The sequence below is a fragment of the Bos indicus genome, chromosome 12 (genome assembly GCF_029378745.1).
Source record: "Bos indicus isolate NIAB-ARS_2022 breed Sahiwal x Tharparkar chromosome 12, NIAB-ARS_B.indTharparkar_mat_pri_1.0, whole genome shotgun sequence".
In the NCBI taxonomy this organism is placed as follows: Eukaryota; Metazoa; Chordata; class Mammalia; order Artiodactyla; family Bovidae; genus Bos; species Bos indicus.
This window is the reverse complement of record NC_091771.1, coordinates 2137672-2161908: the sequence shown is the minus strand read 5'-3', so window position 1 is coordinate 2161908 and position 24237 is coordinate 2137672. Positions and strand designations below refer to the sequence as shown.

Genomic DNA, 24237 nt, shown 5'->3' with positions numbered 1-24237 from the left:
AAAGGAGGAAGAGTTGCAGATATAGATTGTTGGTGCAACAGCAGGAAATTAAGCCGGTTCAAGCAATATGGCCTTTATCTTCTCTCTGAAGAAGGTGTCAAGGCTGAGTGTGGAGAGGCAGGAGAAACGATCTCTACGACAGTTTCAACGAATGCTATCCCGGGGCAGCTCCAAGAGGGAGCTACACATACACACAGAGTACCAGTAAAGCATCCAAGTGAAAATAATGAAAGTCATCACTGTTTCTGTGTGGGGAAATCTCAACTGGGATGTAAGGGAGTCAGTGAATTTCACTCTGAACTCTTATACTGTTGGGCTTTTTAAGAGGTTCATACGTTACCTTTTCAATTTAAAAAACTGTTAACAACAAAAAGGAATCAGACCCATAGAGAAGGTAAAAAGAGTGAATAGTCTCAACACAGACGCTGAGAGAAGTAAAAAAGGATGTAACCAGAAAGTGGGGCTTTCCAGTGGCTCGGCAGTCAAATCCTGCTGATGCAGGCGTGCGATGCAGGAGACATAGGCAGGAGATGTGGGTTCAATCCCTGGGTCAGGAAGATCCCCTGGAGAAAGGAAATGGCAACCCACACCAGTATTCTTGCCTGGAAAAATCTCAATCCATGGGGTTGAAAAAGAATCAGACACAATGGGGCAACTAAGCAACAGGAGCAGCCAGAAAGCTAGCTCAAAGCCCGGGCCCTGGCCCGTTTGGCTGCGTGCCACCCACAGGCTCCGTCCCCAGCCACACCTTGGGACGGCCCACACCTCTCTCCTCACCTCAGTCCCATCAAGTGTAACACCAGGGTCATGAGAGTCCTGCTTCAAAGCACTGTGGTAAGTGATTAAAGGAGTGTACAGTCCACCAGAGAGCAGAGTAAGTGCAGTGCCAGTGATAATGCCTGTGACCGACAGGCTGAAGGCCCTGCCAATCAGTAGGTCCACAGAGTCCCGATGTCTAAGGTGCAGTCTGCAGGGCTGGCGGGGTCTCCCCCAGGCCACAGAGCATGGGTCCATCACAAGCCTGTCAGGTCGCTCCAGGCTTGGAGACAGGAAGCAAGTGGACATGGAGGCCAGTGCTCTTTTATTTATTGATATTCCATGTTCTATCAGGTTTGAAGAGGCAAAGAATGTGAAGGCATCCTAGTTCAAAAAGAGTCCTGGGTTATTTCTGTACGGTGTGGAGCAAATGCTGTCAGCAGGAGGCTGACAGAAAGAAAGAGAGGCAAGGGCAGAAGATGAAGGTCTAGATGAAACAGAAAGGAGCGGAATGCATCCAGGGACCAAGCTCTTTATGTGTACCCACTGGAATTGAGGTCGGGTCCCTGGACACAAGAACAGGGCCCTGGACACCAGGAATGGGGGAAGGAGGGTGGAGGGAGGTGAGCAGCGGAAGGAGAAAGGTCAAGACGCCGTCAGTAACTGAGATCTGGTCACCTGCCCTTCAGGATGTCCGACACTGCAGAGGCAGATATCTCCCCCACTCTGGGGTCTGGGAAAGATTCAAAGGAATACAACTACAGTCTCCCATCTAGAAAGGGGTGACTTTACAATGACACAAAACCTATACTTACTCACTAGACACTGTATTCCAGATGTTAAATTCTGGCCCTTCCTAGGCTAGCAACACGTACAGGGTCCTCTCCTGATGCTGGGCAGGGAGGCGCCTGTAGCCCCGTCAGCCACATGGTCACGGCGGAAGCAACCGCTCCGGACAGGACGACCAGCCTGTCTACCACCTTCAGAACAGTGTTCAATTCATGACAAGAGACATTCAACACTTCATCACAGAACAGGCTTTCTGCTAGAAGAGTTTGCTTGACTATAAGCCAACGTAATGTTCCAAGCACGTTTAAAGTAGCCTAAGCTAAGCTATGATGTTCAGCAGGTAAGGCATGGTCCATGCACTTTTGACTTATGATATTTTTAACTTTCAACTAGTTTCACTTCAGTTCAGTTCAGTCGCTCAGTCATGTCCAACTCTTTGCGACCCCATGAATCACAGCACGCCAGGCCTCCCTGTCCATCACCAACTCCCGGAGTTCATTCAGACTCACGTCCATCGAGTCAGTCATGCCATCCAGCCATCTCATCCTCTGTCGTCCCCTTCTCCTCTTGCCCCCAATCCCTCCCAGCATCAGAGTCTTTTCCAATGAGTCAACTCTTCACATGAGGTGGCCAAAGTACTGGAGTTTCAGCTTTAGCATCATTCCTTCCAAAGAAATCCCAGGGCTGATCTCCTTCAGAATGGACTGGTTGGATCTCCTTGCAGTCCAAGGGACTCTCAAGAGTCTTCTCCAACACCACGGTTCAAAAGCATCAATTCTTCAGCACTCAGCCTTCCTCACAGTCCAACTCTCACATCCATACATGACCACAGGAAAAACCATAGCCTTGGCTAGATGAACCTTTGTTGGCAAAGTAACGTCTCTGCTTTTGAATGTGCTATCTAGGTTGGTCATAACTTTCCTTCCAAGGAGTAAGCGTCTTTTAATTTCATGGCCGCAGTCACCATCTGCAGTGATTTTGGAGCCCCCAAAAATAAAGTCTGACACTGTTTCCCATCTATTTCCCATGAAGTGATGAGACCAGATGCCATGATCTTTGTTTTCTGAGTGTTGAGCTTTAAGCCAATTTTTTCACTCTCGACTTTCACCTTCATCAAGAGGCTTTTTAGTTCCTCTTCACTTTCTGCCATAAGGGTGGTGTCATATGCGTATCTGAGGTTATTGATATTTCTCCCAGCAATCTTGATTCCAGCTTGTGTTTCTTCCAGTCCAGTGTTTCTCATGATGTACTCTGCATATAAGTTAAATAAGCAGGGTGACAATATACAGCCTTGACGTACTCCTTTTCCTATTTGGAACCAGTCTGTTGTTCCATGCCCAGTTCTAACTGTTGCTTCCTGACCAGCATACAAATTTCTCAAGAGGCAGATCAGGTGGTCTGGTATTCCCATCTCTTTCAGAATTTTCCACTATTTTTCAATGAGTTTATCGGACCCTAATCCCATGGCAATTCCAGAAAGAGCTGTAATAACAGCTGTCATGTATTAACTGCTAGTTTTGTGCCCAAGCTATTATAATAACAAGCATTACCTCGACTAATCCTCACAATACTATGACTATCTATTCCATTTTACAGACAGGGTAACTGAGGCACAGAAGCTAATTTACCCAAGGACATATAACCCTAGCCTCTCTAACACAGCGGTTAGGGGCGGGAGGTAGGTTCTAAGCCACGCTGCCAGGCCTCTGGAGGTCCTGAGTCAGCAGGCTCAGTCCTCCAATGACCCAGATGAGTCTCTGCATGCCCTCCCAGGTGGTGTTAGCGGTAATGAATCCACCTGCAAAGGGGACATGGATTCGATCCCTGGTCAAGAAGATCCTCTCGTGTAGGAAATGGAAATCCACTCTGGAACTCCTGCCTGGAAAATCTCATGGACAGAGGGGCCTGGTGGGCTATAATCCATGAGGTTGCAAAGAATCAGACACAACCAAGCGACTAAGCACACACTTACATGCCCTCACCGCCCCCCAACTGCAATCTTTTAGAGAAAAGAAAATAGACATTAAAGGTATATTGATAACATTTAAATGTAAATTAATCATGAATAGATTAGTGAATCAGGTGGTGTAAGATTACAAGAACAGTTTTGCATAGATTTTCAATTAACCAAGTGTTCACATTGTAAGCTTAAGCCTATATCAGGCACCACCAAGAGAAAATGACTTCCAAAGCTTACAAACATATGCACATAGCAACTAGAGAAGGCTGGAGATAACATATCAATAAGAGCAAAATAATACCCTCAGAAGAGAGGTGAGTGCAGTGAGAACATGGTTTTAATGGAAACCATCACTTTTTATAAAGAAATGAAACTGTCACATTGGATTTCTGAATATAGATTATGTGCATTCTATTTTTCATGTTCATTTCTCAGGCTGTCAAATTTTTCATTAGAAATGAATTGTAATTGTCATTTGAATTGCATTCCATCCAAAGTTTTGGTAAACAGCAACAGTTTAATACCATAGCACAATCCATAATTAATGCCACCAATTTGCAAATCCTGTTTAAAAACTGAATGTTAACAAAGTTTCATTTTTATGACACCCAAATAAACAGCCTACCTCAGCAAAATGCAGTGACTACAGGAAAAAGTCCCCCACATCCTGTAAAGATACCTCACAATAAATTGGAAAAATAAATGTAACATTATGTATCTTACAATTAGATCAATCCACATATCAATATCTTACTGAGAGTTTTAAGAAATTCTACACCAGATAATTATCTCCAAAAAAAGCATATACTTTTTTTTTTTTTTTAACATCTATAATAGCCTAGAATTAGCAATAATTTCTTTGATGAGTTTTGGACAGGTTACTTAGCTATCTTTTCCTTGAAGGTCTGACACAGACCACAGCTATCTGGGAATATCCCAAGGCCCTTAGCACACAGGGAAGTCTATTTCCCATTAAGTGATGGGACCGGATGCCATGATCTTCGTTTTCTGAATGTTGAGCTTTAAGCCAACTTTTTCACTCTCCACTTTCACTTTCATCAAGAGGCTTTTTAGTTCCTCTTCACTTTCTGCCATAAGGGTGGTGTCATCTGCATATCTGAGGTTATTGATATTTCTCCCAGCAATCTTGATTCCAGCTTGTGTTTCCTCCAGTCCAGCGTTTCTCATGATGTACTCTGCATATAAGTTATACAAGCGGGGTGACAATATACAGTCTTGACATACTCCTTTTCCTATTTGGAACCAGTCTGTTGTTCCATGTCCAGTTCTAACTGTTGCTTCCTGACCTGCATATAGGTTTCTCAAGAGGCAGGTCAGGTGCTCTGGTGGGTCTATTTTTAGGGAAAAAGAGATATATATAAATTGGAAACCCCCTCACCAAAAAAAATTAAAATGGAAAAAAAGTTTAAATCACATAAGCCCTTATTTCAAAGAAATGAAAAGCAAAGATAATAAGGAGACACAGACAGAAGGGGAAGAAATGAACATTTCAGTAGGATTTATGATGTTTCACTTCTGAAGCTCACTGGTGAGCAGTACATGGTGTTCTGTACCACTTTTGTAAGATAAAATGTATTTTTTAAAGACTGCAAGGGAAATGCTGACCCTCAGAAAACCATTTAGAGGTAGACTGTTTTAAAGCACATTATATACAATCCTTGGAGAAGGAAATGGCAACCCACTCCAGTACTCTTGCCTGGAAAATTCCATGAACTGAGGAGCCTGACAGGCTACAGTCCATGGGGTCGCAAAGAGTCAGGACATGACTGAGCGACTTTACTTTCACTACTGATAAATACTAATCACTTCTGGTCCGCTACTGATAAATACTTACTAATCACTTTTAGTTCATCACAAAATGAAACACTAAACAAAGGGACAAACTTTTGCTTGTTCGGGGACTCTCCTCACTTCTTAAGTCATCTCCAAGTTCCTCAAACTGAGGTCTGCAGGGCCCTTCTACAGACTCTCCAATTCTATCAGAATTTTAAAACTCTCTATTTTTTTAAGATTATATTAAACATTAGAAATAAAGCAAGCCCATTCTGGTGAAGAAGGAAATGGCAACCCACTCCAATATTCTCACCTGGGAGATCCCAGGGACAGAGGAGTCTGGCGGGCTACAGTCCACGGGGTCACAAGAGTCGGACACAACTTAGTGACTAAACCATCACCACCAAGCACGTCCTGGACAATCTGAAAGTGAAAGCTGCTACAGTCCATGGAATTCTCCAGGCCAGGATACTGGAATGGGTAGCCGTTCCCTTCTGCAGGGGATCTTCCCAGCCCAGGACTCTAACCCAGGTCTCCCACATTGCAGGTGGATTCTTTACCAGCTGAGCCACCAGGGAAGCTCTCTCAACCACATTCCCTCAGGCACTTTTGGTGAACACGCCTGCATTTATGTGCACTACCAACATGGTGTCAGCAGGCCCAACAACATGGACAGCATACCAAGGTTTCACAACTCCTACACTTTGGAAGAATTCAGGTCCAAAAAGCAGTATAATTCGAAAATGACACTATTCAAGGAACAATAAACCTACAGCTACAGAAAGTTAAGAAAAAATGAATACAGGGTCTGGTGGCCTTGGCTCCAATTCTTTCTGCTCTTTTTCAACAGTTTCATATAATTTACTTAAAAAAAATTACATATGGCTCTTTTTTATCATAAACACATTACAAGAGTTCACTACTTCAGCCAGAAGAGCCAGTGAGACTGTTCACTTTAGAGCCTCAAGTCCAGGCCTCATGAGAAGGACAAAGGTGTTCGGTGACAGGACTCCACCCGCCATTCGGAGCTGGACCTTTGGATGTTCCGGTCTGTGCTGAGCCTCCTCAGCTCTGGAATTCCACTTCTGCCCCAAGAGCCAAGGTGACAAAAGGAACCCAGCAAACCACACACATCTTTCCACTATTAAATCTAATAATGAGGATGCAATTTCAACAAAAATCATCAATTACATTAAATCAGTGTTACCAACTTAAACTTTATTGGTTTTTTATAGTTTTCTTTTGGATTTTATATATAAATCTGTTTTGTAAAAGAGCCAAAAGCATAAAGATTTATACTTAACTTTTTATATATACATATGTAAGTAACATTATTTTTACTATCATTCAATTCACAATGGAGTGTCACAAGAATTTTTTCCCTAAATTTGAGGTTGTTTCCTTTGCAAGTTCCTTTTTGTAAGCTTCATTGGTACTCAAGTTTCATAGTTGCATGAAACTCGTTTTACAAATAAAAACATTCCCCTCCCAAGGATTCAGAAACTTGCTCTGACCTTTCAGTGGTAAGAATCAGAAGTCTCCATCACTGTGCATGTCAGCTAATGTCAGGGTAAAACTAGGGAACAGAATGCTTCCATCTCATCTGAGGAAAAAGTATGGCCCAATTAAGATTTCCCAATATTCAAATATGCACTGTAATGTTCCCAATGCCCTAAAGCCGACACAAAAATTGTACTACCACTACTGCTATTACTACCAATGATGACAACAGCAAAACTACAAATCGTAAATATTTAGATAGAGGCTAAACGCTGTTACAGGTGCCTCACAACCCATCACATTTAATTTCTAATCTTCCCAACAGCTTCCTTTACACATGAGGAAACGGGCACAGAGTGAGGTTAAACAACTCGCCTGAGTTCACACAGCTAATAAGTGACTCAGCGGGAACCCAAGCCCTAAAAGTGATACAAGTCACTGCCCAGAAAAATTATTCATAATGTCTCTTCTACAGAAAATTTGTGAGAAAGGATGGCAGTGGATCGTTTGAAGAACAAAATCTACGGCAAGCATTTCCAAGTAGTTTTCATTAGACAGTACTCTGAATATTCCAGCATCAAAACTTAACTTACTGAATCTCTTAAATTCTCCCCTAAGTTAATAATCATTATGTGATTTGCTATTTGCGAAAATTACTCTCAGCGCTAAGGGGTTTCAATGCCACCCTGCTGCTATTGAGAGAGAGTTACCTTTGTAGATCCTGTTCAAAGAAAGCTCATGCTTTGATCCTTAATATCCCATGAAGTAAAAGGTTATGCTTAATCTATATTTTATAGATCTAAAAGTCAAATTAGTTTCTGTGATAAACAAGCAGAGTGTGATGGTAAGCACATTCTGCAGCATTCATTTCATTCCAAGTTTGGAGACAGTATACTATGTGCTGAGTTAAAGACAACTGCATTAGTGTAAGACAAAGCAGTTTTGTCTTGTATTATTCTGTAAGCATAAACAAGTTATACACATGTTAATTTACATTCCATATAAAAAGCCAATTTTAAATCCAATTTATAAGGCAATAAATATATAAAGATTCTAGGACACAGCAATAAAGTTATGCCATAAAGCAGAGTTAATTTAAGACAACAATAATAAAAGCATGACAAATTTTAGCATTCTACCAACTGCACAAAGGTGTTTCAGGTAACATCTGTTCAGAAGCAATTGCTGCAAGACAGACTAGATGAGATGCAAGGTTTCACAGTGCAATAAATGTATGTCAGTTTGCTGCTTCATAATTAAAGACATGAGTCTTTGAAAAAAGCAATTAAGCCCTTCTCTAAATCTAAAACAATCATCCCTGCTCCCACCCCTTCTTACTCACAAAGATCCACATGATCCAGAAGTGTATGTACCATCTATCATCTATTTTCAGCAGCTAATATACTCCCCTGAAGCCACTGGATATATTTTGTTTCTTTTAATAAGTCATATTAACAAACAAAAGTAAACATTTTTTTCTATTGGAAGGATAGAAAGAAAAGAAAGCCTGAGATGATTCAGAGTAATTTACATTCAACCTTCTATTATCTGCAGGTTCCAAGTCCGAGTAGTCAACCAACCACACATCAAAAATATTTGGGGAAAAAAGCTTCAGAAAGTTCCAAAAAGCAAAACTTGAATTTGCCACAGGATAATCCATGGGGTCTCAAAGAGTCGGACACAACTAAGGGACTAACACACTGTGCATAGGTTATATGCAAATGCTATGCCATTTTATGCAGGGGACTTGAGCATCCATGGATTTTAGCATCTAAGGAGGGTCCTGGAGCCAATCCCCTGTGGATACCAAAAGACAACTCTGCTTAGAAGACTGGGCTGAATAAAGCGATTTTACTTTAAATAGGTTTCTGTGCCTGCTGGGTTAGGTGGAGTTTTGAGATGAATAAAATCCAGATGCCTAAAGCCTTCAGCTAAGAACATAATCTCCAATTCTTGACAGTACAAATCTAGGACAACTGAAAGCATCACTTTTCTGAGGACTCAATGAAGAAATTAATTCAAAAAAAAGCACACAGAAATCGCCTGTATCATTGTCATAGTCGCTTTATGAGAAAGATACAGCACAGCAAGATGAATGAAGGTTCTAGTCTTTCCAGGAAACCAAACTGTGGGCATCTTTTCACTCAGATCACAAATCTAAAATAAATGATAGCACAAGAAGAGATTTAAATGATCTGATGGTTCTCCTAAAGCATACACTTACAAGTTGTGAAGCCAACTTTCAATGTGGCCAACCTCATAACCACACCTGCCGTTAGTTTCCTGTGGCGGCAGTAACAGATTATTAATACCACAACCTGATGGCTTAAAACAACAGAAATGTTTTCAACTGGGCTAAAATCAAGGTGTCAGGAGGGCCGATCTCCCAGGAAGCTCTATGGGGAGCAGCCCCTTGCCTCTCCCAGCCTCTGATGACTGCAGCATTCTTTAGTGTGTCACTGGATCTCCCTTGCAGTCACCTCACCTTCTTCCTTTCTGTAGTCAAATCTCCCTTTACCTCCTCTCCTAAGTAAACGTGTTTGCATCTAGGGCCCACCCAGATAACGCAGAATATCTCCATTTTTTTAAACTTAATTATGCATGCAATGTCGTTTTTTGTCATATGGCTCCAGAAATTAAGATGTGATGCTTTTGAACTGTGGTGTTGGAAAAGACCCTTGAGAGTCCCTTGGACAGCAAGGAGATCAAACCAGTCCATCCTAAAGGAAATCAGTCCTGAATATTCATTGGAAGGACTGATGCTAAACCTGAAGCTCCAATACTTTGGCCACCTGATGTGAAGAAGTGACTCATTGGAAAAGACCCTGATGCTGGGAAAGATTGAATGCAGGAAGAGAAGGGGACGACAGAGGATGAGATGGTTGGATGGCATCACGGACTCGATGAACATGAGTTTGAGTAAGCTTTGGGAGTTGATGGACAGGAAGGCCTGGCGTGCTGCAGTCTATGGGGTCGCAAAGAGCTGGACACAACTGAGGGACAGAATTGAGCTGAATCTTTGGGGGGGGATCATTATTCAGCCAACCACTTCTACCTCCAAAGAAGCCCAAGGAAATGAGGTGGGGAGACAGGATTCTCACCAAGCCCACCCCAATTCCAGTTCTCAAGTTCCCAGTACAATAAGCAAAAGTCCTCCAACCTAACACCTCTTCCCATCTCACAACATGCTTACAATCAGGAAATCACTAAATCTATATTGCTTAAAGACATTACTAACTAGTGTTAATGGTTCCTGAATGAAAAACACAGCTGCTGCTGCTGCTGCCAAGTCACTTCAGTCATGTCCGACTCTGTGAGACCCCATAGACGGCAGCCCACCAGGCTCCCCCGTCCCTGGGATTCTCCAGGCAAGAACACTGGAGTGGGTTGCCATTTCCTTCTCCAATGCAGGAAAGTGAAAAGTGAAAGTGAAGTCGCTCAGTCATGTCTGACTCCTAGCGACCCCATGGACTGCAGCCCACCAGGCTCCTCCATCCATGGGATTTTCCAGGCAAGAGTACTGGAGTGGGTTGCCATTGTCTTCTCTGAAAAACGCAGCAGTAACGAGTAAAACTCCCACTAGCGTGGGAGAGTAACACAGGACAGGGACCAAGGATGTGTCCTCTGGAGCCAGCCTCCCTGGAGTCAAATCCCAGCTTCGCCCCCAGGCAACAATGCAAGCAAAGGCAGTTTAACCTCTGTACCTCAGTTTCCCTTCTAGCAAACAAGGCTAATTCAAAGTATCTACCTCACTGGGTTGTTAAACAGATTACAGGAGCTGAAATCTATGACACACCTAAAACAGTGCTTGGCTCATTAAGGTTAACTGTTATCACTAACAATGATCAACCACAGTAGACATACAGATGTTAATGATCTGGTGAAAAAGCTCTCATTTCAAAACTGAGGATACTGTAATGACAGAACTAGATACTGTAATAACAATCTATACAATGGAAACCATAAGATGAGATATGAAATTTACACTGAAGTCTTTGAGAACTCTTAAAGGATATCCTAACTGAAAAAGATGAGCTACTTTGCCAGCTTGGATCACAGAATTTACAGGCCCCCTTTCAAAGGGGGACCCACATCCTGGAGATGGAGACCACCTGAAGCCACACGTCCTGCTCTCGCTTTGGATCTGGGAGCGTCCCCATCTCTACTGTGCATTTCTAGTAATGGGAGGTAAGAATTAAACGCCTAGTGTCACTGAAGAATTTTCACAATGAGTAGGAAACCGTTTTGTTTTGTTCTAGAAGGGAAATAGAACTTGGGTCCAGGTACGAATGGTGTGACCTAGGGCAAGTACCAGTTTAATGATCCTACTGAATTCTCTTCACCTTCACGAAGTCTTCACCCAGGCTCCTGCCTTGTCCTTCCAGCCTCCACTGGTGGCACGCTGTCCCCAGTAACTATCCCCAGGACCTTCTCACACTCACACACACACACACACACACACGCTGCTTGCCACATCCCTTGCTGAAACCAAGTGGGTGAGTTCACAAGCAGCCCAAAAGAAGCTGATTTATTGTGCAGCCAAACTATCCTATGTTTACAACAGACAAATCTCTAGTATTTTCATACATCTATGGGGAGAAGGTCTATGGTACAGACGTGTATACACAATTCAAAACTAACTAGAGGCCCACAACTATACAAGTAACAGAAAACAAGGACTCGTCTGCTTTTTCTAGGTTCAAAGTACAACAGAAATTCAGTGGGGACCAGAGCTCCTACCTTCTTACACTAAGGAGCCAGTGGCCAGTTTACCCGCAGTTCCACACAAGCTTGCAGCTCTGCGGCTTGCAAACACCAGTCACGCACATTATCACCAACCTGCATGACTTGTTACAGTCAAAAGCAACCAGGTGACCTAATGACTATGTGACCCGGAGGGATTCAGACTAGCTAGCATCTTCATTCCAAATCAAGAGAAAGCCAAAAACGGACTTGAGGTCCAGCAGTACAGCAGACTGAACGACAGAACAATCACTATTTGGGGCACTGCTGAGATCTCATGAGGCAGGAGTAGTGTCCAAAATCACCCTTCAACCGATTAGCAAGTGTCACTGAAGTGGGACTGAGAACAGCGAGAAGCAGGCGGGCTGGGAACGCCTGCTCAGAAGGTAACCTTGATACTGGGATACTGAGCCTAGGCTAGAGAGTTAGAGTTGACCCTGGAACTCCAGGCCCTCTAAGAGTCCAATCCAACGGAGAGATGGCTCTTTCAGGCTCCTGGTAGACATAGACTCAGATCATGCCCAAAGAAAACTCTCCCCAGTTAGGCCTCCTAGAAGACAGGTTAAGACTAAGCATTGAAATTATCAATACAAAATTTAACAAGCACAGAGGGAGAGACCACTCTACCACGGGTGCAAGTCAGTGTACGTAGTCCAAAGGTGCACATACCATAAATACCAAATATAGAAGAAAAAGAGTAAAGTAAGCAGTGTCAATGGCAAGCCACTCCAGTACTCTTGCCTAGAAAATCCCAGGGATGGAGGAGCCTGGTAGGCTGCAGTCCATGGGGTCGCAAAGAGTCGGACACGACTGAGCGACTGAACTGAACTAACTGAACTGATGGCCAACTTTATACTTAATTTTGCATCATTAATCCATGTTGTCCTTCATTTTCAATATTCTGATACATCTCAGGCTCTGCTCTGTTTTATTCATGTATCATTTTTGACTGTTATATGTAGCTACTCACTCCTCCTCCACAAGCCTTCATCCCTTAATTCATGTATCTTGACTCATATTTCTAACAATGTTCACAGAAGGAACAAGCTGTACTCTAAAATTTCACCTACGACTAAAATGTTTTTCTGTATTCCTAAGTAAAATGGAGGGGTATTAAATTTTCAATTCTGTCTCACTCCAAATGTATCAACCCTCTATGTAATTTGCTTGTGGTTTATTTACACAGACAACAAAACAATCTTCTCTGTCTGTTCTTTCACTAGTTAGTGCCAATACAAAGATTTACAAGGCGCTAATCACGACACTTCTTTGACCGTTAAAGTGAGTAAGAGAAGCAACCGGAATAGCAGGTTTCAAATACTCAGACTTCTTTCCAAGCTAAACATAACATTCTTTAGCGGTGACTGCATGACCCGCCAAGTTTTAAAAAAAAGCCGTTTCAATTCGTAAAGTTATAAAGAGTTGACTCATTGGAAAAGACTCTGATGCTGGGAGGGATTGGTGGCAGGAGGAAAAGGGGACGACAGAGGATGAGATGGCTGGATGGCATCACCGACTCGATGGATGTTTGAGTGAACTCCAGGAGTTGGTGATGGACAGGGAGCCCTGGCGTGCTGCAATTCATGGGGTCGCAAAGAGTCGGACACGAATGAGCGACTGAACTGAAAGGAACTGAATCTACTTTTAAAAACTTCTTCTTGGGAATTAAAACATGAAGCAGAAAAAGCAATCCTATCAAGTAAAGATCACTTCCATATATCTCATACTCTAAGATGCTATGGGAAAAAGGAAAAGTTTAACTTAAAAATGCAAAGTGCACGAGAGACATCAGGACTTATACTTGAAGCTGCTTCTCACGACAGCCTTAGGAAGTTGGGGCAGTGATCAGGTGTTTGTCAAAGGATCCAAATAGAACTGGGCCTGCCGTCGTAACCCGTTTAGAGACCGCAACTCTTGACGATCTAGAATAAAGCGTAGCTCACGGCTACGCCCAGGGAACCCGCCCACGCTGTCGGCCACGCTGGAGCTGAGGAAAGGAGCTGAGGAAAACCGAGGGACCTATCACCGGGTCGCAGCCCGCCCGGACCAAGGCCCAACTTACAAACTTGGGGCGCTTCTCCGCAGGCGCCGCGGGGCCGCGGGGGGCCGGAGGGCGCTGCAGGCCTTTCCGGCGCGGCGCCTCGCTGTCCCGGCGGCTGCGGCCCAGGGAGGACGCAGGGTAGGCGGCCCCGACAGCCGAGCGCTGCGCCTGGGCACGCAGACGCGGCCGGTGCCGGTCCATGCTTCCGCGGCTCCGGGAAGGCGAGGGGGGAGAAGGCCGCAGCTCTGCAAGCCACTGGCGGGAGCCCGGCGTCCGCGGCGCGCGCGTCCCTAGTCCCGCCGCCGACGGCGCCTGCCCGGATCAGTCCAACCGCTGCCTCCGGGCCACCACCAACACATCCGAAAAGTCCCGCCGCCGACGAGTACCTGGGCCCAGCCAATCCGGGGCCGCCGCCGAGCCAGGGCCCAGCCAATCCGAAGCTGCGCTCGGAGTGAAGCGCCCTGGGCACCGCCCCTTCCGGGCAAGAAGAAGCGTGATTGGCGGGCCCGCCGTTCTCTGCGGCGCTTGAGCCTCTGGGGTCCCAGGCGGCCCAAGTTGAAGGTGCGGCCTTGGAAATGTGGGAAGCGTACCGGGAAGTGACTAGTCTGGGTGTGTTCGGAATTCGGAGAATGGGTTCCGGCTGACCTGGGAACCAGGCGGGACCCGCCCAGCGCAGCCACTTGAGCAGAGCTTGGAGGCGAAGTCATCTGCTTCCCGTTTCCGCACGTCTCGGGAGGCCCCGGGGTGACGGCCACTGGGAAAAGTAGTTCCTCTGGGATCTGTACTTGAAGGGCCGCTAAGCAGGAGAGGACCGCAGCTCCCAGGACGCCCCGGAGGACGCTTTCTCCACAGACTGAGCACCTGTTGAGAGCTGGGAGCCCGCTCAAGGTTGGCAGAGGCAGCCACCAAAAACCAGACAGCGCTTCCTAGAGGAGCTCACAGTCTAATAATATGCTTCACAAATCCTTACTCAGATGAAATAACATAAATGTTATAGCAGTTAATTTAAAAGTTCTTGAGAATAAAAAAATGTATTAAATCTGAAGGAGAGGATTTGGAAAGAAAAAAGGAAGGATGCAAAGACTTTCTTAGGACAGAAAAGAGTGGCTTGACTTTCAGCAAAAAGACGTTCCAGGCAGGGGCAAGGTCTAGAGGAGTCATAGTCAGAACATCGGAACAACCTAGATGTCCATCTACTGATGAATGGATAAAGAAAATGTAGTACATAGGTACAATGGGATATTACTCAGCCTTAAAAAGGAATGAAATTGGGTTATTCGTAGGGATGTGGATAGATTTAGAGTCTGTCAAACAGTGATGTAAGTCAGGAAAAGAAAAACAAACATTGTATATAAATGCATATAAGTGGAATCTAGAAAAATGGTACAGTTCAATTCACTTTAGTCACCCAGTCACTCTTTGTGAGCCATAGACCACAGCACGCCAGGCCTCCCTGTCCATCAGCAACTCCCAGTTTACCCAAACTCCTGTCCGTTGAGTCCATGATGCCATCCAACCGTCTCATCCTTTCTCGTCCCCTTCTCCTCCTGCCTTCAATCTTTCCCAGCATCAGGGTCTTTTCCAATGAGTCAGCTCTTCACATTAGGTGGCCAAAGTATTGGAGTTTCAGCTTCAACATCAGTCCTTCCAATGAACACTCAGGACTGCTTTCCTTTAGGATGGACTGGTTTGATCTCCTTGCTGTCCAAGGGACTCAAGGGTCTTCAGCACCACAGTTCAAAAGCATCAATTCTTCTGTGCTCAGCTTTCTTTATAGTCCAACTCTCACATCCATACGCGACTACTGGAAAAACCATAGCCTTGACTAGATGGACCTTTGTTGGCAAAGTAATGTCTCTGTTTTTTAATATGCTGTCTAGGTTGGTCATAACTTTCCTTCCAAGGAGTATGCGTCTTTTAATTTCATGGCTGCAGTCACCATCTGCACGGATTTTGGAGCCCCCAGAAGTAAAGTCAGCCCCTGTTACCACTGTTTCCCCATCTATTTGCCATGAAGTGATGGACCAGATGCCATAGATCTTAGTTTTCTGAATGTTGAGCTTTAAGCCAAATTTTTCACTCTCCTCTTTAACTTTCATCAAAAGCTTCTTTAGTTCTTCTTCACTTACTGCTGTAAGGGTGGTGTCACCTGCATTAGTGAAATTGCTCAGTCATGTCCGACTCTTTGCGATCCCATGAACTGTTGCCTACCAGGCTCCACCATCCATGGAATTTTCCAGGCAAGAGTACTGGAGTGGGTTGCCATTTTCTTCTCCAGGGGATCTTCCCAACCCAGGATCGAACCTAGGTCTCCCGCATTGGAGGCAGACGCTTTACCATCTGAGCTACCAGGGAAGCCCGTCATCTGCATTTCTGAGGTTATTGATTTCAGTCCAGCTTGTGCTTCATCCAGAGAAGTGGTACAGATGAACCTATTTCCATAACGGGAATAGAGACATAGAGAGAACAGACATATGGACACTGTGAGGAAGAGAAGGGTGGGACAAACTGGGAGATGAGGACTAACGTATATACACTACCTTGTGTAAAATAAATAGCCAGTGGGAACCTGCTGATTAGCACAGGTTCCTCTGTGATGTCCTAACTGGATGGGATGTGGGCTAGCACAGAGGTTGAGAAAATGGGCCTTGTTCAAGTAAAGTCTTCACACTACAGTTGGGCAGGGGAGGGAGGATTGTTTAAGTTTATTTGTTTTATTTGTATTTGTTATTATGTTTATTTATTTGTAGGAAGCTTCTGTGCCAGTATCTATACTCAGAAAGTACCTAATCTTTAGGGGAAAGTTCAGGAGAACAGAAAGGTCAGGAGAACTGCAAGTATGTAGTAACTACCTATGGGTGATCATTGGACCCATATGCACATTTTACTCCTGTTATTTACTAGCTATGTGATGTTGAAGGTGATGTTAAAATTTCTTTCTTTTGCTTTTTCAAATGCAGTAGGGGGTAATAACAATACCTAACAATCAGAATTGTCAGCCTTAAATGAGACAGCATATGTAAAGTTCTTAGAAATGTCTGTGAAAGCCCCTCCCAGCAAAGACTACCAGGAAGGAGTAACGCATGTAGTTGAACCACTGGAATTTTATTACTCATAAAGAATGAGAACATGCACTTTGGGATGGGGTTGCTCAGTAAGAGGTGCTAGAAAGGCCTGAAAGGATTTGGACTTTGGTTAGGTGATTTTGGAAGACTCTTCAGAAGCAGAATGAGAAGGGTTACTCTGAATTTCAGTGCTGTCCGGGACTGGGGACTGTTTGAAGATTCGGTAACAGTAAATCTTATCTGGTTGGATGGCAGGCTAAAGAATGAGCCTAAAGCCATAATTGACAAAGGAGGACAGTCACTGATAGTCTCGGAAAGTTTAGTAGTGACTTCCCACCAACCGTATTCTGTAAAACTGGTTGTGTCCTTGAGAAGAACAATAAGGCCTATCTGTGAATGTCAGGCCAGCTTCCAAAAACACCAAGGCCCACCTCAGGTCCTGGGCATAGAGAAGGTACTAAATATAAATAAGCAGGAACTATTATTATAATTGATTTTCAAGCTTTATATAGAGTACCTTTACATTTTTCTCATGGAAATTCTTTGTAACTATAATGCACCTATGAAAATATCTTTGTCTATTAATAAACTTCACATTTTTAAAGTACATTTTATATATGTTTATTACTTAAACACCACAGCAGCATGCACTGCCCCTCATTCTGATGCCCCAACAAGAAGTATATGATGAACCCCCAAGTCAGCAATTTTGGAAGCGCTACCTTGTGCCGGCCTCCATGCCCAGGACTGGAACAAAGTTGAATGAAGCAAAAAGCAGACCTGGAGAAGATTGGAATCTAGGAATGTGTTTCTTGGCTTTATCATTTCTGTTCAGTCTAAACGTCCAAACAATTAGTAATGCAATCCTTATGAGGGTTCACTCTTAATGATTGTATAAGCAAGTTGTGAAAAGTTGCGGGAAGGGATGGATCATTTCCATTCAATATTTTTTTTAATGACAATTCTATGAGATACCATTTTACCCTCATCAGACTGGCAAAATGACAAAGTTCCATGTCACCGAGTTTTCACCTATGTGTAGGGATTTCTGCATAGATGATAGGAGTGCAAAACTGGTAAAGCCAGTGTAGGCAGCAACTTGGAAATGGTAAAGGTGCATGTACTTATGACCCAGCAATTCCATGTCTCATGTCTCCCTGGAGAAGCTCAAAGATGTTGTGCAAATATATTTCCTGAACATTTATAAGAACTGAAAAGGGTAAAGCATTTAAATATCCTGCAGTCAGGGAGAGAATAAAATACAGAGAGGCTTGTTATGCAGTAGACTTCTACACTGCATTTAAAACAAATAACTAGACCTACATATGGATAAATCTCAAAAATAGAGAAATTAAGTGTCTACATACATTTATATATAGCATAATATATATAAATGTAATGTGTATGTGTGATAGCACTGCAAAAACATGAGGGAAATAAACACAATGATGTCATCTAGTTCCAAAGAAGAAAGGAAGAATAAGGAAGGAACTAAGCTGAAATGTTATCGCTAAAGCTTCTGTAAATGTTTTTATCTATTAAAAGGAAAAGATCCTGGAATAAACAAACCTTGTCCAGCATATTGAATTCTGCACTCTGCTATTCCTTGATACATAGAAGACACACCAAGACCATTTCCCTGATGGTGGTATAAAAACCTGATTGTCCGCACCATCTACTGCAAATCTGTGGCAGCTAGTGGTTTTATAAACCATACATTCAAATGTCTTTTTGCAGATATTAAAGTTTTATTGTAGGGTCAATTTAATATCCACATGTATGTTAACTCTTTGCATACTGTAATTAAATTAATTTCTTGTGATGGTGGTGGTGACTAATGCTCACTTAAAATCCACCCAAGCACTTATTTCCCTCTTCTTAACTGAAACTCATACTTCGGAGGTATGGTACCCATGATCCACAGTGTAGTCATGAGTCAAATTCATATTTTGTGTATCTGGCTATAAATTTTACACAGTATTTAGTTTGATACTATAAATCTATTTGATTTTAATATAGTGGTGTGTGTGTATGTGGTGTGCACGCACTTTCGTTTCATGAGCCGTGGGAAACTGATTCCACAAATATCGTAAATAGATATAAATCTATAAGGCTTATTTTTCTGGCAAAGCAATCAGTACATTCCTCTTATTTATTGAATCACTGACTTTGGTGTTATGTAGAGATATTTGTAAACCAATTTCAGAACAGAATTAAAATATTATGAGAATTACAGCTTTAAAAAAAGGGAAAGATCCACAGTAAATCTGGCAGAATGGTAACACATATTTAATCTCAGTAAGTGGGAATATTTGTGTCTATTTTTTGGTAATTTTCTATTTATTGGAAATGTTTCATATTAAGGGGTTTTTTGGTGTGAAAATAAGTTTTTTTAATATCAAATCTTTAACAAAATACATAAACTGACAGAAATAAAGGAACTTTAGATATAGCTCCCTTAACTCTTCCAATTTCTTCAGAAAATTTTAATTTGTTGGCATTGAGCTAACATGTAAGGAAGTTCATTTTAATTAAAGTAATTATTAATTAAAATAATTAAAGTAATTATTTCATTTTTCCTTAAGTTCATGTAAAGAAAAGTGAAGTAATTAATTCCCTTTTAGGATGACGTTGATTTTTTTTAATTTTGAGTAATCAAACAGATATCCTTCTCCACCTGCCTTCCCATTTTTTTCTATTCTCTCCTCTCAAATACATTCTCTCACTTAAATTAGTACAGAGCAAACAAGGAAAATCACTATATTTTCCTCTTTCAGTTAAATTACAAATTCTACTCTTTGCCAGGAATACTTTCCAAGTGGTCAGTGTATTAAAATACAAACCATTAAGAAATGGCAACCACTCCAGTATTCTTGCCTGGAGAATTCCACGGACAGAGGAGCCTGGCGAGATTCATGGGATCACAGATACGACTTTAACCACACTCACTAATTCAAACCTAGTGAAATTTAATATTACCATTTTCACCATTGCTTTAACACCTGACTCCAGTGGAGGAATGCCTCACTATCCATAAATTCTGTAGCATTTTGTGCTTAATGACAGGGTATTCAAATAATTGTCCGGCCATTAGTAATGACTTTGTACTTTTCTTCCAAATCCTTGATGGCAAGATAAAGCAGTGCTGCCTCCAGGACTGGATATGAGTCATGGCTTCTACCACTCTTTCTACATGTTTATTTGTCTTGGTTAAAATCGATGCTGTTTTACAATAGAATGTTAGGTTAGAAAAGTCAAATCACATTCACAGAATTATCACTGACACATCATGCATGGGTCTATACAAGGTTTCTCAACTCAGCACTATTAATTTCTGGAGCTGGATGTTACAGGAGGGACCATCCTATACAGTGTAGTAGCATTCCTGACTGTAACTACTCGCTTTCCCCAAACATTGCCAAGAATCCCTGAAGGACTGAGATACAATGGGTTGGCCGAAATGTTCATTCGGTTTTTTCCATAAAATGGCTGTAGCAGCGCTTAGTTGTCTTTAACTTAATTAGAAACAATTTTTTAGATTGTGTGTGACAGCTGTCTTCTCAGTTGCATTTAAAAGAAAAACAAACAAACATTAAAATTGGTGAATTTTTGTATAGCCATTTTAACAGCGAAAATGGAGGAAAGCAATCAACATTGTCAGTGTACTGTGCTTTATTATTTCAAGAAAGGTATAAACATAGCCAAAACACACAAAAAGAATTGTGCAGTGTATCGAGAAAGTGCTATTACTGATCCAACATGTCAAAAGTGGTTTGCAAAGTTTCATGCTGGAGATTTCTCACTTGATGATGTTCCACAGTTGGGTAGACCAATTGAAATTGATAACAATCAAATCGAGATATTAATTGAGAACAATCAATGCTATACCATGCAGGAGATAACCAACATACTCAAGATATACAAATCAAGTGTTGAAAATTATTTGCACCAGCTTGATTATGTTATTAATAATCACTTTAATATTTGGGTTTCACATAAGTTAAGCAAAAATCACCTTCTTGATCACAATTCCTCATGTGATTCTCTATTGAAACATAATGAAAATGTTCCATTTTTATAACAAATAGTGACAAGCAATGAAAAGTGGATACTGTACAATAATGTGAAAGGGAAGAGATCATGGGGCAAAGTGAAATGAACCACCACCAACCATACCAAAGGCTGGTCTTCATCCAAAGAAGGTGATTGTTGTAGGTATGGTTGGATTGGAAGGGAGTCCTCTCTTATGAGCTCCTTCGAGAAACCCAGACGATTAATTCTAACAAGTATTGCTCCCAATTAGACCAGCTGAAAGTATCACTCGATGAAAACTATCTCACTGACTGAAAACTCATAATCTTCCATCCAGGTTACACAAGCCCACATGTTTCTTTGATGACCGGCCAAAAACTGTGACAGCTTGCCTGGGAATTTCTGGTTCATCTGCCATATTCGCCAGACAATGGAACTTCAGATTTCCATTTATTTCAGTCTTCACAAAATTCTTTTAATGGAAAAAATTTCAATTCCCTGGAAGACTTTTAAAGGCACCTGGAAGAATTCTTTGCTCAAAAAGATAAAAAGTTTTGGGGAAAAAAAGTTTTAAAGAAGATGGAATTATGAAGTTGCTTGAAAAATGGGAGAAGATAGTAGAACAAAACGATGAGTATATTGTTCAATAAAATTTTTGATGAAAGTGAAAAATGTCTTTTTACTTAAAAAACCAAGGGAAGGTTTTGGCCAACACAATATTTCGCTGTATGGGTATAGCACATAACACATTTTGTTTATCCACTCATCAATTAATGGTCATTTGGATTTTTTTCTTTCTTTTCACTATTATGAATAATGCTACTATAAATATTCATGTATGACTTTTTGTGTGGCTTTAAGTGTCTCTTTCTCTTGGATACATGCACAGAAGGGGTATTACTGGCTCATATGCTAATTGTTTAAAGGAACTGTCATATCTTTCCAAAGTGGCTGCACCATCGTCCATTCCCATCAGCAGAGATGGTTCCAATTTCTTCACATCCTTGCCAAAAAAATTTTTTTTCCCTGACTTTTTAAATTTAGCCATGGTAGTGTGTGTCAAGAGGCACCTCACTGTAATTTTTATATGCTGCTTATTTTTTGTAAAGAAAATGTAATTGCAATAGAGCTATGCCTATTCTTTTATGTATTGTCTATAGCTGCTTTTGCTCTGTAACTGTAGCATACTTGGGATAGATACACTGGCCTGAAAAATCTAAAATGTTTGCTATCTGGCCCTTTATAGAAAAATATTTTCTGACTCCTGATAAACTCTTTTCCCCCTTGGTGTATCACAATTAGTTTTATCCGGTTTTTTCCTCAATGAGAGCAATATTCTAGTAAGAAGAAAATATTAACTTTGAACAAATGTTCATGATAGAACCAAGCTCTTCCCTTTGCTATATTATACAATCACAGAGGCTTTAACATTTAAAAAAATAATCTATTTAACAAGGTCAAGAAGATCATGCTACCATAATGAATCATTGTGGAGAACAGTTGATTTAAGGTATGAAAAGCAAAATTATTATATAGTATGCTATTCTTCTTAAAACACATTTAAGTAATTTGTGCTCTGCTAAGTTTTCTCCAGGGTCTTATGCTGTAAGTTCAAATAGAAATTTTTCATAGGGAATGTAATTAGTATAGCATAGTTTAATGTCATGCTTAATAGTTTCCTATGATGCTGTTATTAGAAAAATAATCTGCCCAAGTTTGTAGATGATAGAGCTGTTTAAAAGGAAACAGGAGCATTCCTTAAATATTAATTAACTTACATTAGCTAATATTAACACTTAGCTAAGTTTCAGTTGGAGTTTCCCTGGTGGCTCAGACAGTAAAGACTCTGCCTTCAATGCAGGACACCTGTGTTCAATCCCTGGGTTGGGAAGATGCCTTGGAGAAAGGAATGGCAACCCACTCCAGTATTCTAGTCTGGAGAATTCCATGGACAGAGGAGCCTGGCGGGCCACAGTCCACAAGGTCGCAAAGAGTTGGACACGACTGAGGGAAGGCAATGGCACCCCACTCCAGTACTCTTGCCTGGAAAATCCCACGGACAGAGGAGCCTGGTAGGCTGCAGTACATGGGGTCGCTAGAGTCGGACATGACTGAGCGACTTCACTTTCACTTTTCACTTTCATGCATTGGAGAAGGAAATGGCAACCCACTCCAGTGTTGTTGCCTGGAGAATCCTAGGGATGGGGGAGCCTGGTGGGCTGCCATCTATGGGGTCCCACAGAGTCGGACATGGCTGAAGCAACTTAGCAGCAGCAGCAGAGGGACTAACACTTTCAAGGTTCAGCTGAAACTGTTAAATGTTACTACCAGATCACACTCCCAATATTTGAAATAAATAGCAAAAAGAAATTAAGAAATCATTAAGACTATGATAAGATTGCAGTTTAATTCCTTCATATTAAAACACAATTACTAACACATAGATATAATTTGTTGAGTCACTTGGATGATAATTAGTCTAACAATAACAAATAGTAACTATATCACTCAAAGCTAAAAAATACATGTAAAATTAGCTAGAATTCTATGGTACCCTACAGAGATTTTCATATATTCTTTTACTTTCATTAATATCTCTTTCTCATCACCATATATGTTTTTCTTTTTTTTAATCTTAGATGAATTGTTGTATTCTGGGCATTCTATAAAATCTAATATAAATCTAATAAAGCCTTTCTTTACTGAGGTCTCTTCTAAAGGCATTCTTTTGTATGCACTATTTGCATTGGTTCTAATTCTTTAGCTGAGCTCATCCTAATACAGTAGACTGACAATGATTTTGTTAATTTGCTGTGACTAACCTATTGATGTCTCTATCTTGTCATGAAAGCGTATTGTATAATTAGTTGCGATGCCTAGCAAAGTTAGCATCCTTAGGTTTTTTGCCTACATGTCTGAAATATTTACAATTTCCAATGAAATCAGGCTCTGGCTGCACATTACTCTGAAACTGCAGCCACATGTGATCAGATAATTTTATGTCAGATCTCAATCCTTGATCACCTCTCCATTTGCTGCCATTGATAAAGTATCGTTCTTTTTTTTTTTAGTTGACATGTAACATTGTATTACTTTTAGGTATACAACAAAATAATTTTATATTTGTACACATATAGGTATATATGACCTTATCTACCAGACGGCAGACAGAATGGAAATCAAAATTACAAAAACTAACCAAACTGATCACTTGGATCACACCTTTGTCTAACTCAATGAAACTAAGAGCCATGCCATGTAGGGCCAACCAACACAGAAGGGTCATGGTGGAGAGTTCTAACAAAACGTGGTCCACTGGAGAAGGAACGGCAAACCACCTCAGTATTCTTGCCTTGAGAACCCCATGAACAGTATGAAACGACAAAAAGATAGGACACTGAAAGATGAACTCCTCAGGTTGGTAGATGCCCAATATGCTATTAGAGATCAGTGGAGAGATAACTCCAGAAAGAATGAAGTGATGGAGCCAAAGCAAAAAGAACACCCAGTTGTGGATGTGACCAGTGATGGAAATAAAGTCTGATGCTACAAAGAGC

The 24237-nt window shown here is 41.7% G+C and overlaps 1 protein-coding gene across 1 annotated transcript in view; it reads right to left on the bottom strand.

Annotated features, from left to right (window-relative positions):
* Nucleotides 1-13913, bottom strand: part of DIAPH3 (diaphanous related formin 3) — a 565391-nt gene extending 551478 nt beyond the window's left edge. Inside the window, 1 exon segment of the mRNA XM_070799979.1 lies at nt 13605-13913. Within this exon segment, the coding sequence (XP_070656080.1) occupies nt 13605-13784 (180 nt within the window). The 5' untranslated portion in view covers nt 13785-13913.
* Between the last annotated feature and the right edge of the window lie 10324 nt (nt 13914-24237).